Source organism: Astatotilapia calliptera, chromosome 20, assembly GCF_964374335.1.
Source record: "Astatotilapia calliptera chromosome 20, fAstCal68.1, whole genome shotgun sequence".
Taxonomy (NCBI): domain Eukaryota; kingdom Metazoa; phylum Chordata; class Actinopteri; order Cichliformes; family Cichlidae; genus Astatotilapia; species Astatotilapia calliptera.
In genome coordinates this window covers 33096109-33109947 of record NC_137441.1, presented here as the reverse complement: position 1 = coordinate 33109947, position 13839 = coordinate 33096109, and the positions used below count along the sequence as shown (strand labels likewise).

General features: G+C 48.3%; 1 protein-coding gene across 6 annotated transcripts in view; it reads left to right on the top strand.

Moving 5' to 3' along the window:
* The window catches only part of samd11 (sterile alpha motif domain containing 11), an 82713-nt gene extending 69699 nt beyond the window's left edge, over positions 1–13014 (top strand). For 4 of the 6 annotated variants that reach the window (XM_026154761.2, XM_026154758.2, XM_026154763.2 and 1 more), the window contains 7 exons: positions 2781–2934; positions 7900–8015; positions 8194–8272; positions 8380–9158; positions 9616–9749; positions 10869–10979; positions 11237–13014. In XM_026154761.2, the coding sequence (XP_026010546.1) occupies positions 2781–2934; positions 7900–8015; positions 8194–8272; positions 8380–9158; positions 9616–9749; positions 10869–10979; positions 11237–11512 (1649 nt within the window). In that variant the 3' untranslated portion in view covers positions 11513–13014. Of the gene's footprint in view, positions 1–2780; positions 2935–7899; positions 8016–8193; positions 8273–8379; positions 9159–9615; positions 9750–10348; positions 10522–10868; positions 10980–11236 lie in introns of those variants that run through there. The other 2 variants (XR_013904314.1, XM_026154759.2) reach the window with 2 other exon arrangements.
* The last annotated feature ends 825 nt before the right edge of the window (positions 13015–13839 follow it).

The window sequence follows — 13839 nt, the reverse complement described above, 5'->3', positions numbered from 1 at the left end:
ACGTTCAGCATGAGCACACATGCCGCATATTTACAGCTGCATAAGCCTATGATACTGGCTAAATGCTGATAAATGCTTCTTCCTGAAAAGATGCTTAATTTTCTGGTGTATGGTGCGCTTTAGCGGATAGATGCTGGCTTTTGTGTACCTGCCAGTCCACCAAATCCATCACGGGGCCGGCCAAGCTGCATCAGCGCAGCGCTCCCCTGTATTCTCGTGCTGAGGAAAGCCCGGCTTAACTGAGGGGATTTAGGCCCAACTCCCGGAATGGTGGTGGGGAGAAAAATGGGATGGCACAAAAGAGGGATAAGTGGAATGGGTCCGAATGACAAACTGGGACTTCCCAAAATAACTCATGCAAAGAAAGAGGTGTGTGTGTGTGTGTGTGTCCATCTGCAATTAGGACTCTAATTTGTAGTCAGAGGGGCTCTCCTCTTGTGTGCCAGCAGCTGCAACATGAGACAAGAGTTTTAGAGGGGAACATTCTGAGTCCGAGCACCTAATCTGTCCCCCCCCCCCACACACACACACACACACACACACACACACACACACACACACAAAGAGAAAAAGAGAGGGTTAGAGCCCCAGGTGACCATGCTGCTCTCAGTTCACATGAAAGAGAATTCAAGAGAGAGGGAGGGAGAGAGAAAATATGGACCCAATATTGAAGTGATGCATCGTTTCCATGGAGTGAACATGTAGAGAATAACAGGAAGAAATAATAGACGGAGAAGCAAAGGTCATAAGGCTTGTACTGTGTCGATTTAAGGGAGTATATCACCTGTTACACCTGTCAAATTCAAGGTCTTAGTTACTTTTGGGAAATCATATTTGGGGGTTTTAAGATTGATTTTCATATTTTAAAAATAAATGTCCGGCTGGCTGGACTCCTTTAAAAGTCTAATGAGAAGCATGATGGGAAGTGTAGGATCTCAAAAACACAAACAATGTGTCTGGAAATTTATTAATGTTAGGACGTATGTCGCATTTAGAAATGAAAACATGACAGTGAAACCAAAACGCTGGTCTGCTGCTCATCAGTAAATAAATAAATAACAAATACTTAGAACATTAGTAATTTAATGAACTTTAATGAACGGCAAGTGTTTCATGGCCTCTTAACTTTTCAGAATCCCCTGGAAACATTTATGGCTCAGTGTCATCTGCCTCAGCCAAACTGTTATTTTAAACATCAACTAAAAGTTGGTGTGTTTGCTCCTTGGTCTCCAGCATGGTGAGATTGTTTGTCTCTGCAGCTTTTATTGTGACCATTCTTTCTCAGTTGGGTGCTTGGTGCTCCTAAAGACTAACAAAACTGCTAAAGTAAACCCTTTAACTGAGCCAGACATACAAAATAATTGGTGGAGGTGGGACTGCGACCAAAGGAAACTTATAGAGGTCAACTATCCTACCCTGTCTTCACTGCACCTTGTATGCAAGTGCTCAACAGAGTGTGTGTGTGTGTGTGTGTATGTGTGTGCGCGTGCGCTTTGGGGCTTCAGTTCCCTCTGATCCTTCCCTTATCTCTCACAACCCTCCCTATCCTCCTCCCCCCCCATTTACACACACACACACACCCTTGTCTGCCGCCAGCAGAGTCCCTTGCGGCCTGGCGCAGCAAACAGATCGATACACCGGAGCTAGGCCGCATTAATATCTGTCGCTTCACCCCCCCACCTCGGCGCCCGCTCAACTGCTTCAACACACGCACACACGCGTGTACACACACACACACACAGCCGGGCACATACACGTAAGCACCTAAATCACGCAGACACACAGAAACACACATCACACCCGTACCGGCGGCGGAAATGGCCCCTAGCTCCCGAGGGATCTGTCTAATTAAAAAAAAAAAAAAAAAAAAGTTGGGGGAGGGTTGGGGGGATGGATAGATTGAGGCAGAGAGTGAGAGGGAGGAGAGAGAGCAGGATGGATTTTTCTCTCATTAGAAGCCATGTCTCCTGGTGTGGCCTGGCCTGGCTTGATAATGATGAGTCCTCTTCTCCTTCGAGGGCGAGAGAGAATCGGGGAGAGGGAGGAAAAGAAAGAGAGGGAGAGGGGGATAAGAGAAGAAAGAGATGGAATGAGGCAAGAGGTGGAGGGCATAAGGTGCAGGGGAGAGGGCAGGTAGAGATGGAGGGAGAAGGCACGGTGGTGGTGGTTGTGAGGGGTAAAAACACTCTGCACATACTGTGCTGCTTTTTGCACAGCAGGCTTTTTTTTAAATAAATATCAGAAAAAATAATAGCAGAAATTTTACTTTTCATTCACTTAAATGGGGTCAGCTCAGTTCCAAAGCAAGACACATGGCTTTAAACTCTGTGTGGATATCTGTATATGTAGATGAATGGATAAGAAAATCCATCATTTCAGTGTAAAGATGGAATGAGGCCGAGTGGAGTTCTTAATGACTTATTGGGTGTTTTTATAAGCTGCCTGCATACTTGACCCTTAAATCCATCACTACAGGATAATAAATAACTTTTGAGAGCATGTGCCACTTCTGTTTTTTGTTCTAATAACTTGTATCACATATTAAAAGCCAAATATCAGCAGCTAAATGTATAATTAGTTGAATTGTGTTTTTACAAATGTTCAGTAAAATACAACTGGATGCTAAACTTCATCACCCTTTCTCCCTTTACATCCTCTTTCTTTTCTGATCCATCTTTTCTTTCATATTTATCCCATCTTTGTCACATCAACACTATCATCTCATTTCTTTTCCTCCTGCCGTGCTTTCCCCTGTTTTGCCCCTTTGCTCCGTAATGCAGACATGCTGCGAGCTCGCCAGGAAGCGCTGGCTGCGGCGGTGAGGAATCCAGTGGCCTTAGAAGCTCACCTGCCCTCGGCGGGAAGCTCTTCTTCATCCAGCCAGAGACGCAAGCAGGGCCTGCCGCAGCATCGGGACGCACATTATACCGACAGGTAAAAACATCAGCGCTGCCGTAACCAGCTGTAGCTGTTGAAGCAAATACCGGCATTATTCATTATTAGGAAAAAAGAAACCCTAACACCTGCATCCACCTGGCACATGTATATAACTTCATACCATAAGAGTTGGAGTTAATCACCTGCCAGTTTGCATCAGCACAGCACTGTATAGCACCCCCACCTTCCTCAGCGAGATCTGATCTCATATTTGGCTTTTCCTGTGTGCTGCAGAGTTGGTGTGAGCGTGTGCATTTCCACATACATGGCTAAACTGAGGATCCAATAACCTCTTGGCTACCACTGTGGAGTTGCACGCCTGCACGCCAGCTCTTCCTCCCTCCCCCCCAAAGCGCTGGCCCCTGCGCCTCCCAAACAAAGCCAGGGGCAGCGGGAGTGGGCGGGTAATTGCTTGTCGATTATTTATGTGGCGCGGGGAGAGGCGGGGGATCGATAATGGGCCGGCGGTGCGGCAGCAGGGTGTGTGCGCTTGTGTGTGCGCTTGTGTGTGCATGAGAGAGAGAGAGGCAGAGAGGGGTTGGTGAGGGGCAGGAGGGGGAAATAAGCAGGAAGCAGAGCGGCCAGGCGCTGTGTGGTGCAGCTCTGGGAGACTGTGGGGGTGTATATAGTGTGTGTGTGTTGTGGCAAGATTGGGGGGGGGGCTGAGTGTTCATGTGTTTGTTCCATTTTTCAAGCTGGCGGTCTGCATGCATACTCATCTATGCGGATTGAATCTGGGTTTGTTTGTGTGAATATGTCTGCTAATTTGTGTGTGCGCGTGTGTGAGAGAGGCCAGTGGTGCAGTGTGAATGTACTCAGTGAGCCGCGGCTGTTCTCCGACAGCACACAAAGTAATTAGCCACACAGGACCGGGGAGAGTTAACTAGGCCTCACCCTACCTCCATCCGTCCGTCCGTCCGTCTCTACCTCACTCTTCCCTGCTTGTGCGTTCTGTTTAACCCTCAGTGAAACAGTTTAATCTGTCTATCACTTGTGCTATTGTCCAAGCAGTAGTACAGGAAGAAAAGACAAATGGACCTAAGGCTGCTCGATATAACGATATATATCGGATGACCATATAAAAACGTCTATCGTTTCATTTTACGCTATTGTTTGTTTTGTGGTGTCGCAAAATAAACTGTTTACGGCAATATTTTTTCATGGTTTTGACGGTCACTGTAGTGGCTATATTAATTTCTTAAAGTTCTCTCTTTCTCTTATATTTTATATAACCACACTACGGACGGACAAGCGCCTGTTTTTATGCGTTGTCGTTAGCAACAATGACGGTAAAACCATCACGTGTCCGCTTGTTTATGTTCCACATAAACCTTTCGCAATAAAGCTCAAGATCCTGTTGAGACTTTTCAAAATAAACTGAATCACGTGAAAGAGCAGATTATTTACGGATGAGAAGTAGAAAAGAGCGGCCAGGTGCTAAAAAATAAACCTTAGACTCAAACGTTAGAACAGGCTTTTCCCCGCAGCACGCCGTGTAATAAATACGCACAAAGAAAACGGCGGCCTTTACAACTTATGTCTAAAAATGTATCGTTTCATGCATCGGTTAAAACACTCGACTCCAGCTACACGACGCGCAGCTGGAAACACTTCACGCAAGTCGAGCTGCCCGAGATTCACAGAATTTACAGAAAATGTTACATTTTTGTGATTTATATCGTTATCGGACGATAGAAATAGATAAATAACGATAAACAGAACTAGTAAAAAGAAGAGAGAGAGAGGTGGGGGGGGACAGAGAGAATGAGTGCAAAAGTGAGGAGAAAATTAATATGGAGATAATTGGTATATTGAAAAAAAAATAATAACAGCAATAAAATGAAGAATGAAGGCTGAGGGAGTGAGTTAGAGATGGAAGCGCTCCCCTCTCTTCCTCCCTAACTCTCTCCGTGGCTCACCTTTCCATCGACCCCTCATCATTGATTACCTGGGGCCCATTAGGGCCCATTGTTAAAAACAAATCATTAGGGCCGCTCGATGGGCTTAGAGCCTGGCGTTCCATTTGTCTGGCCTTAAATGGCACTAAGCTCACCAAGCATCTGCAAGGCAAATAGGGGAGGGGTAGAGACAAGTAAAGAGAGTGTGTGTGTGTGTGGGGGGGGGGGGGGGGGGGACATTGGAGCATAAAGCGGGAATGAAGAAAGGGAAGCAAAAAAGGAAGAGAGGAGATGGGAGATGACGGAGTAACAGAGAGAGCGAGAGAGAGATGAACAAAAATAGGGAGTGAGGAGATCGGGAGAGTGTGAGATAAGGGGAGGGTGGGAGAGGGAGAGAGAGCGCAAGCGTGGAGGGAGCCTCATCCATTTTAATGAGCTTCCTGTGTAAATGTGTTCCTGCGGAGAAGGAGCCGAAGGCGGCCGCGCGGCGCTCCTAATCCCCCCACGCTCCAGTCATTAAGGGCAGCCCTGTCACACACACTTACACAGACGCACTTATGCACACACACACACTGCCTGGGCTGCTGTGGGACGGGGCCGCTGTCGCCACTCTGACAGGTCGCCACACACCAGTGAATTCCCCAGGAGCCCCTGGCCTCACTGCAGGCAGGAGACACACAGGCTGAAAGAGAGAATCCAGCGATACAGTTTTGCTTGATTATGAGTCCACCTTGCATTTGTGAGTCTGCCTATTTTCAGTCTCTGAGTTTTTTTGCCTCATCTTTTTATAGCATGTCAGTGGTTTGCCAACAAAATGCAAAGATGGTGCAAAAAAAAAAGAGAAAATAAAACCACACAGAGAAAAACAGACAAGTACACACAAACACATGTAGGAGCACCCAACACACACACACACAGCCCCAGAGCAAAACGACTAATGTCTGCCACTCCTCCCTCAAAATTGCCTCCTATAAAAAGAGGAAGAGAGGGAGAGATGAAGGAAGGGAGTGGAGGGGAGTGTCAGACAAACACTCCTTCTCTTCTCTCTCTCTCCTCTTTCTCTCTCTCTCTCACTCCCCGTGATTAGGCCTAATTATGGTGGCGCAGACGCCTGGCAGCCCCAGTCATGCAGCTTTAATTGACCGTTATTCATTTGAGGGCTAACGCTAGGCAAGGGTAGGCGGTACAAGAAGAGGGAAGAAGAAAGGGGGAATATCAGAGGGGTGTGGGGGGGGGGGGGGGGGTGATGGGAATTTGGCATGCGGGAGCCATGGTCGGGCGGCGCGGGGGGGGCGCCTTAACGTAGCCTAGTGGAACTGCGCGTCGGAAGGCTAATTGCTAGCCCTGAGGGATTAGGCCAGGTGATTACACACTGGGCGGTGTAATTACATAAGCAGCGGCTAGCGGGGCCCCGGCTCGCGGCTCCAGGGTCACGCGCCACAGCCCTCACCCAAGATTAATTGGAGCTGCCACTGGAGTGCGAGGCACCGCCGGAGAGAGCGGTTATACGATTAGCATTAACATTTCAGCGGCGGAGGCGATCGATGAATGCTGCCGCCCCCCCATTCCCTCCCCTCTCCAGCACACACACCCACCCACCCTCTCAGTGCTGCCTCTGCCACCTCCCACCTCCCACACCACCCCATCTCATCCACCAGCTCTCGTAGATGTGCCCTCCCTCTTCACAGTTCCCCTCTCTCTCTCTCTCTCTCTTTTCCCTCACCATTTAGTGAGGCGGGAGACATGCAGGCGCTGGCTAATTTGAACACAGTTGCAAAACAATATTTGCGGTCGCATGTGTCCCAGTGTTGGTTTTGACTCTGTTGTTTTCCTCAGCTTGTTTCCCGTGTATGCTTTTGTGCGGCGGCAGTCGCGCACAGCTGAGCTCTGATTGGTGTGATTGCAGCAGCTCGGGGAGCAGAGAGGGGAGTGAAGTGGAGACGTGTGGGTAAAAGAAGCTCGAGCTTGAGCTCAGGAAAAGGCTCGAGAGAGGGTAGAGAGACAGAGCAGGCGGGCGGCATCATCATCCACTCTGGGATCAAAGCCTCGCACACTCTGACGCCTTCAGTGGGTCAAAGTGCACATGCCTCACTTTTCACACATTACGTGCTGCTTCAGAAGCCATATTCCCGCGCCCCCAAGGATGCACGCCAAACTGAAAGAGGGACAGAATGACAGAAGGGAGGGGAAAAAGGGAAGTGATGCACAAGGTGAAAACAGGATAAGATGAAGGGATGAGGAGAGATAAAAATACACAGGCAAAAGGAATAACAGTAGAGAGCAGACAGATTTTTCAGAGGTCATAGAGAAGGAGAGAGAAGGGAGTAAAGAACAGAAAAAAGGTGGGTAATACAGAGGGAGAGATGGAGAAAGAGGGGGAAAGGTGAGAGGCACCTTTCCCCCTCAAAGAGGACAAAAGACTAAGCCAATAATGGAGAGGCCTTTTCAGAAACAGGGGTTGTAGGATGCTCCATCTTTTCACTGGCTTCAATGCAGCCTGGAGAGAGGGAGGGAAGCAGGGAGAAGAGCACACAGAAAAAAGGGGAGAGGAGGAGAAGAGAGGAGGGATGAGTGTTAATTAGAAGGTCCTTCAGCCCGTGGCCCCGGTCAAGACGCAGGGGCCGCCCCAGCTGTCGGAGCATGACACACTGGCATTGTGCATTCAGCCCTCATTATGTGTGTGGGTCTGGAGTTGTGGCGTGTATGTGTGAGGCGGCAGGGAAAGGAAAGGCTGCAGTCCAGGGTACAGCAATGGCCAGCGGCGCTTGCTGCGGCGTGACAAGACTGATGAGGCGCTGGGGCGACATGAGGGCCTCTGGAGCACCACTGATAAAAATACACTGCATACATTGGCAGTGTGGCACCATTCGCGCACGCACACACACAGACACACAGAGCAGCAGCTGAAATTTTCTGAGAAGAGAGAGGGGAAAAAAATCAAAATGTGAAGTGAAAACTGTTCCACTGACGTAGGAAGTCGCGTGTGCTGAACATTCGTGTTATTTCAACCTATTTAGTAAAATTAAAATTGAGATTGATGTTTTTGTTTAATTTGTGTCCACAGAGAAATGTCCCATCCTCCACCCCTACTGTCCCCTCCAACTGCTCCTCACATCGCCTTAGGACCTCACTTGCGGCCTCCTTTCCTTGGCATGCCCTCTGCTCTTTGCCAAGCCCCCGGTGAGTCATAAGTAATTCTAAGGCCAGATGGATACTTTTGCACAACACACAAAGAAAATCAAATTTTCACCCTAGTATTTCTTTTTGGCACTTTGATTTAGTTTGTAACATGTTAACTCAAAGATTCCTCCAAAACTTGGGACATTGCATTGTTACATTTGTGCTGTTTTTGTTACAGGTTACGGTTTCCTTCAGCCAGCTCAAGCAGAGCTCTTTGCCCGCCAACAGGAGCTCTTGAGAAAGCAGAACCTGGCCAGGTGTGTTTAATAAAGTGATGATGAAAGCCTACATCAAAAGTATTAAGATATGGGTTTAGGAAGCTTTTGGACTGTGTGGTAAACCTCTCTGTGTTTCGCTGCCGCAGACTTGAGATGTCAGCCGAGCTGCTGAGACAGAAAGAGTTGGAAAATCTCCACCAGCGACAGCAACAGCAACGTCTGTTGGGCTCTGACCCTCTGGGGGCTCTACCTCCTGGAATTCCTCTCGACCATCCAGCATTGCGGAGCCTCCATGACATCCCAGAGGGCCATCCTCTCCGCGAGGAACTGGCCCGCCGCACGAACGCAATGCTGGTGCTTCGACACGGGGCTACCACGCCCCTCCTAACACTCAACCACCAACAACAGCAACAACCGGGGGCGTCGTCCACACCCAAAGACACCCAGCCGCAGAGCTCCACTGCTGGCACAGATGCCGAATCCAGAAAGATGGCCCGCAGGGTCCCCCAGACGCAAATCCATAGTGGGGATCACAGAGAAGGAAGGGAGGACAGAGGAAGGGAGGAAGACATGGAAGTGCACGAAGAGGAAATGAAGGACTCAGACAGCGAGACAGAGATGTGCGATGAGAGGCTGGAGAGAGTCGGTGCCAAGTCCAGCAGTAAACCCAAGGACAGGGGTAAAGACACTGGCAGCAAGGGAGTGTGTGACAGTGCCAAGGAGACTGTAGAGCGCTCAGGCAGGCTGAGCGCCCCTTGTAGTTCTGCAGGTACAGAGTCCCCCAGTCGCCACCTTTTTACCACTGGACTGGGTAAAACCGATCTGAAGTACCACCTGCCACCAGGGTTCCTGCCACCGCTACCTGCTCTTCATGCCCAGTCATTTCCCTTCGGATTCCCCTACGCCAACCCTTATTTTCACACGGGTGAGAGACTCAGACGCGCACACACGACACACAGAGCTCAGAGCTGACACGTGAAATCCATTAGAATCACTCTCTGTGCGTGTCTCTAGTGTGGAGGCCTCTCCCTGTTAGGGCCTCTTCCTCTGACCCCAGGGTGACCCACATGCACGCCACCAACAGCACAGCCACGTGGGCAGAAGGGAGGGATTGAGGGGGTTGTTGGTTTGCAGGCATAAAGTGGGATGACATAGCAGCAAGCGGCACGTTTACTTTATGAAAGCATAAGAAAAGACTGGTAATGAGCACCTGAAGGAAACTAACAGTCATTTATTAAATGAGTTTAAGATATCTATTAGTTTACTTAACACAGACACTTAAAACCAAACCAAAAAAATACACATTTGAAAACAAATAGCACCTTTGTACCTGGTGTGTGTATATATTGACACATCATTTTCACCCACTGCTGCTTTTTCAGGCTCTTTGGGAGGTCTTTTCATGGATGGGGAGGACTCGGCCACAGCAAACCCTGCGGAGGACATCAGCAAGTGGAGTGTGGAGGATGTGTGCGGCTTCATAAGCAGCCTGGCAGGATGTGCTGAATACACACAGGTGAGAACGTAGAGAGCAGGAAAGAGAGAGAGAGAAGGGGACTGAGGCCAGGGGCAGGCTGATTATTAACCATAGAGGAAAAACAGTGTACTAAGATATAATTCAAACCCCAAAACCACTGCAGTACTGTCAAAGGCGTCTCATTATATTTAGGTAGAAGCAGTAAACCTGCAGCTTTTTCAAGGTTTTTGTGAATGTGTGTGGATGCATGAGAGAGCATGGTCATGTTTAATGGTTTGAGCCACGTTTGTGTGAATGACGGTGAGTTTAAAGTGCATGTAGGTGTAGCTTGTGTGAATGAAACGTGCATTTGTGTGTTAATCCAGGCTGTGCGACGTTCCAAAATGAACTATCCAGGGAAAGTTCTCATCATTGGAAAATGGAAACGAGTAAAATATTAGGACTAGGTATTCAATTCAACTTATTTTATATAGCGCCAAATTACAACAACAGTCACCTCAAGGCGCTTAATATTGTAAGGTAAAGACCCCTACAATAACCCAGAGAAACCCCAACAATCAAATGACAACCTATGAGTGAGCACTTTGGCAACAGTGGAAAGGAAAAACCTCCTTTTAACAGGAAGATTCCTCCAGCAGATCCAGGCTCAGGGAAGAGCAGCATGTGCTGTGACCAGTTGGGGGTGATGGAAAGGAGACGAGACAAAAGACATCTTGTGGAAGAGGGCCAGAGGAACATTTCTGGAGTCAGAGACGTGTATGGGGAGGGATTTGCTGCTGTCCTGACTCCAAGGGAACTGATAAGGAACAAAGTAGACACCATAATTAGGCTTCAGCTGTCTTAGACTCGGAGATTTAGATGAACCTTTGGAGTCATTTTTGCACAATAAATGATAACCGTATATACATATGGCATAGAAAACATCCCAATCCCAACATTACGATGTTTAAAATGATAAAAGACTACAGTCTCTACAATTTGAATCATCCATATTGCAAAAATGTTTCCTGATAATCTCCAATTGCGTTCTCAAAATGAGTATGAAACATTTTGGAATAGAGCCCACTGTTCTGTAGTGTTCGTGTGAGCGAATGTGTAGGGTCGTGTGTGTTTCTGTGTGTGTCGGGGCTGTGGCTGAAGAGGCTGTGTCTCCGCCAGGTGTTTCGGGAGCAGGCCATTGATGGAGAGACATTGCCACTGCTCACTGAGGAGCACCTGCTCAACACCATGGGATTAAAGCTGGGGCCCGCACTCAAGATCCGCTCACAGGTACACCTCACAGACCTGCGCGTGTGAGAGTGTGTGTGTTTGTGTATGATCAAGTGGACCCGTGTTTGTCTGAGTGTGCGTTCCCGTCTGTAGGACCGAGACAAACTGCTAGAATAGTATAGCTGATTCCCTTAAACTAGCCTGCCCCACATTCTCAGCCTCTCTTCTTCTCTCTCTAAATTCAGTACACATTAGTCCATAACCCGATGCTCAACAGGCTGTACTGACAGTCATGTGATCTCCTCTCGTCTCCTCAGGTGGCTCGCCGCGTTGGCAGGCTTTTCTACATGACAGGATTCCCGCTGGCATTCCCGTTTCCACCTTCTGCTGCCCTGCGACCCCCAGAGCGCGATCGGGACCCCCTGACTGCGCCATCTGACACACCCTTGCCCCTCTCTCTCTCTGTGCCACACCGACCCACTTCCACCAGCAGCAGTTCCTCCCCTTACAGCGGCCCCACCCCAGGTTGCTCCTCCCCCAAACAGGAAAACGGCAATGTGGTAGGACGATACGAGGCCAAAACCCCCTCATAGGAGTGTAAGGGAAGGGGTGAGAATGGAAGACTAGTCTCATGAATGGGGATGGGGGAGTGTAACTTGAAGCAGACTGACCTCTCAATACCTTCACCTTTTGAGCTGAAATTTACGGGACAATAACAGACTTGAATAAAAAAAAAAGACAACTGGACAGTATGGACCGTATCCGACAAACCAATCAGCTGAGTTCCTCTGCAGGGGCTGTAGCCGAGCAGAATCCAAAGAAACTGGGTTGGAAGGAAGAGACGTGAAGCGACAGAGAAAAAGGAGACAGCTGGTCACAGCAAGCCTGCCAAAAAAATGGAGCAAAGCCCTGCCACAAATGCGACATTCTTGCAAGTCAGACAGTCAGACGCTAGCGGAAACTCTTCCTTCCTTCCTGGGCTGGAGGAAGCTCTGCTCACTCGCTCACTCTCTTTCTCTAGTCTCTGCATCTCTGACTGCTCTCACCCAGAACCCTGCAAAGCCCAGGAATTTAAAAAAAGAGACATTTCTCCCTCCCTCCCCTCTTCCTCGCCCCTTTCCCTGAGGCCAAACAGCAGCGTGGTGCTGTATGTTTTTCTTTTTTTTGGTTATTTTTTTTCTTCTTCTAGAGGCTGGAGTTGAAACGTATATGCTGAGCAGCACCAGATCTGACCAGCTTCCTCTCTTATCACTGCAACTATGCATTCCGCTGTCCCGATACCAAAGATGACCGGATATGTGGAATTGAAACCATGTTTCACAACGTGTCTGCGCTTCTTTTTGCATTAACGGTCAAACAGGGGAATGCTAGGCTTAGTGCCTCACTCAGTGGGACTCTTATTTGAGATGACACAGGTAGAGCCGTCGTTTACTGACAAACAAAGGATTAAAAATGCTAAGAAATGGAGAAGCCTCAATAGCAGCTGTGGTTTGTACCCCTTATGTCATTGTACGCTTGTGTTGACTACTGTGGGAGGTAGGAAAAACATGCAAAATTGTACAGAATCATGCTTAAGATGAAAATATCCTGAAGATTACATACGTGGTACTTTTACTTTTTGTTAAATGTAGTTGCACGATTAAGGTTTTCTTTACTGGAAAAAAAAAAGTGACTTGCTGAACTTTGGTGGTACTTTTTGTTCATGAGTTTTTGTTTTGCCCTTTTTTAAAAAAAAGTGTAATATTAAAAAAACAAACAACAAAAACGTATGCTCCAATCTTGAATGCTACTTCAGCATATAAATATGAGGACAAAAATATTTATAGGACTTTTAATGTAGTAGATAAAACAGATGGTGATATGTATTAAAATTAGCCCTCAAGATGGAATTCCAAAGATACTTTTACTTTCTCTCTTGGTTGCAGGGAAAAGAAAGGCACAAGCTCTTAATGCAAATGTTTTGAATTTGTTTTTTTTTTTTTTTTTTTACTACGCAAACAAATTAAAAATGGTCTCTAGATTTCCCTTCAAAAGTTTGTCTTCATCCTATTTTTCTATTCACCACACAGGTGAAATAAATGCTAAAGAAAGCCTCTCTTCTTTCTCTCGTGTTTGCTTCAAATATCAGAAATGCTCTTTCCTCCTCAGGTGTTTGTGGTACTTTCGTTAAAAAAGAACATGCAGGAGGCGGGGTGTGTGTGTTTTATAAAGGGGAGGTGACCCATGGGGGGCACAGTTCGGGTCAACACCAGCTGTCGGAGTGTGAGGTTCAGCCGCAGGCCAAGGCCTCCCTGCCTGTGGGGGTAAACCTGACCCTCCTCATATACCCACACACGCACACAGCAACAGAACCAGGAGCAACCCTCGCTCACACTCGCCTTCCTCCTTCAAAGCGGTGCGCTCTTCACTCTGCTGGGACTTCCCCCTCGCTTTAGGCGGGCCTCTGCACCAGGAGGTTCAGAATTCACTGAAAACCACAGCAGAGGAAACGTGACGACACACAAGAGTTGCTCAAATCAGATCTGCAGTTGAAGGATTCACACCACACGTAGTTCACTTGTGTCCTTCCTACACCAGTGAATACGTGCCGTAAATGTGCCTCGTGATAAAGGTCAGAATCGCCATCGGTTTGGCTGTGGATTCTGGCAAGCTGGGGGGGGGGGGGGAGTAGGACAGCCGTGTTTGAGCATGTGCGATAGACAGACAGAAAAGACAGCGGTCCGGGCAGGGGGTGGGTGAGGAGTTGGCACGGAAACAGACCAGCCTGTGTTGCTGCTCTACCACCTGGGCAGAGAGTCTTGGCGCAGCATCAGACACCACCCTGCCAGCCTGGCACCGCACTGCTGCCTCGGGGCTGAACACCCGCCTCTCTGTACCCGCTCCTCTTGGCCGGCCCTGCCAGCCTCATAGCTCCTTCCAA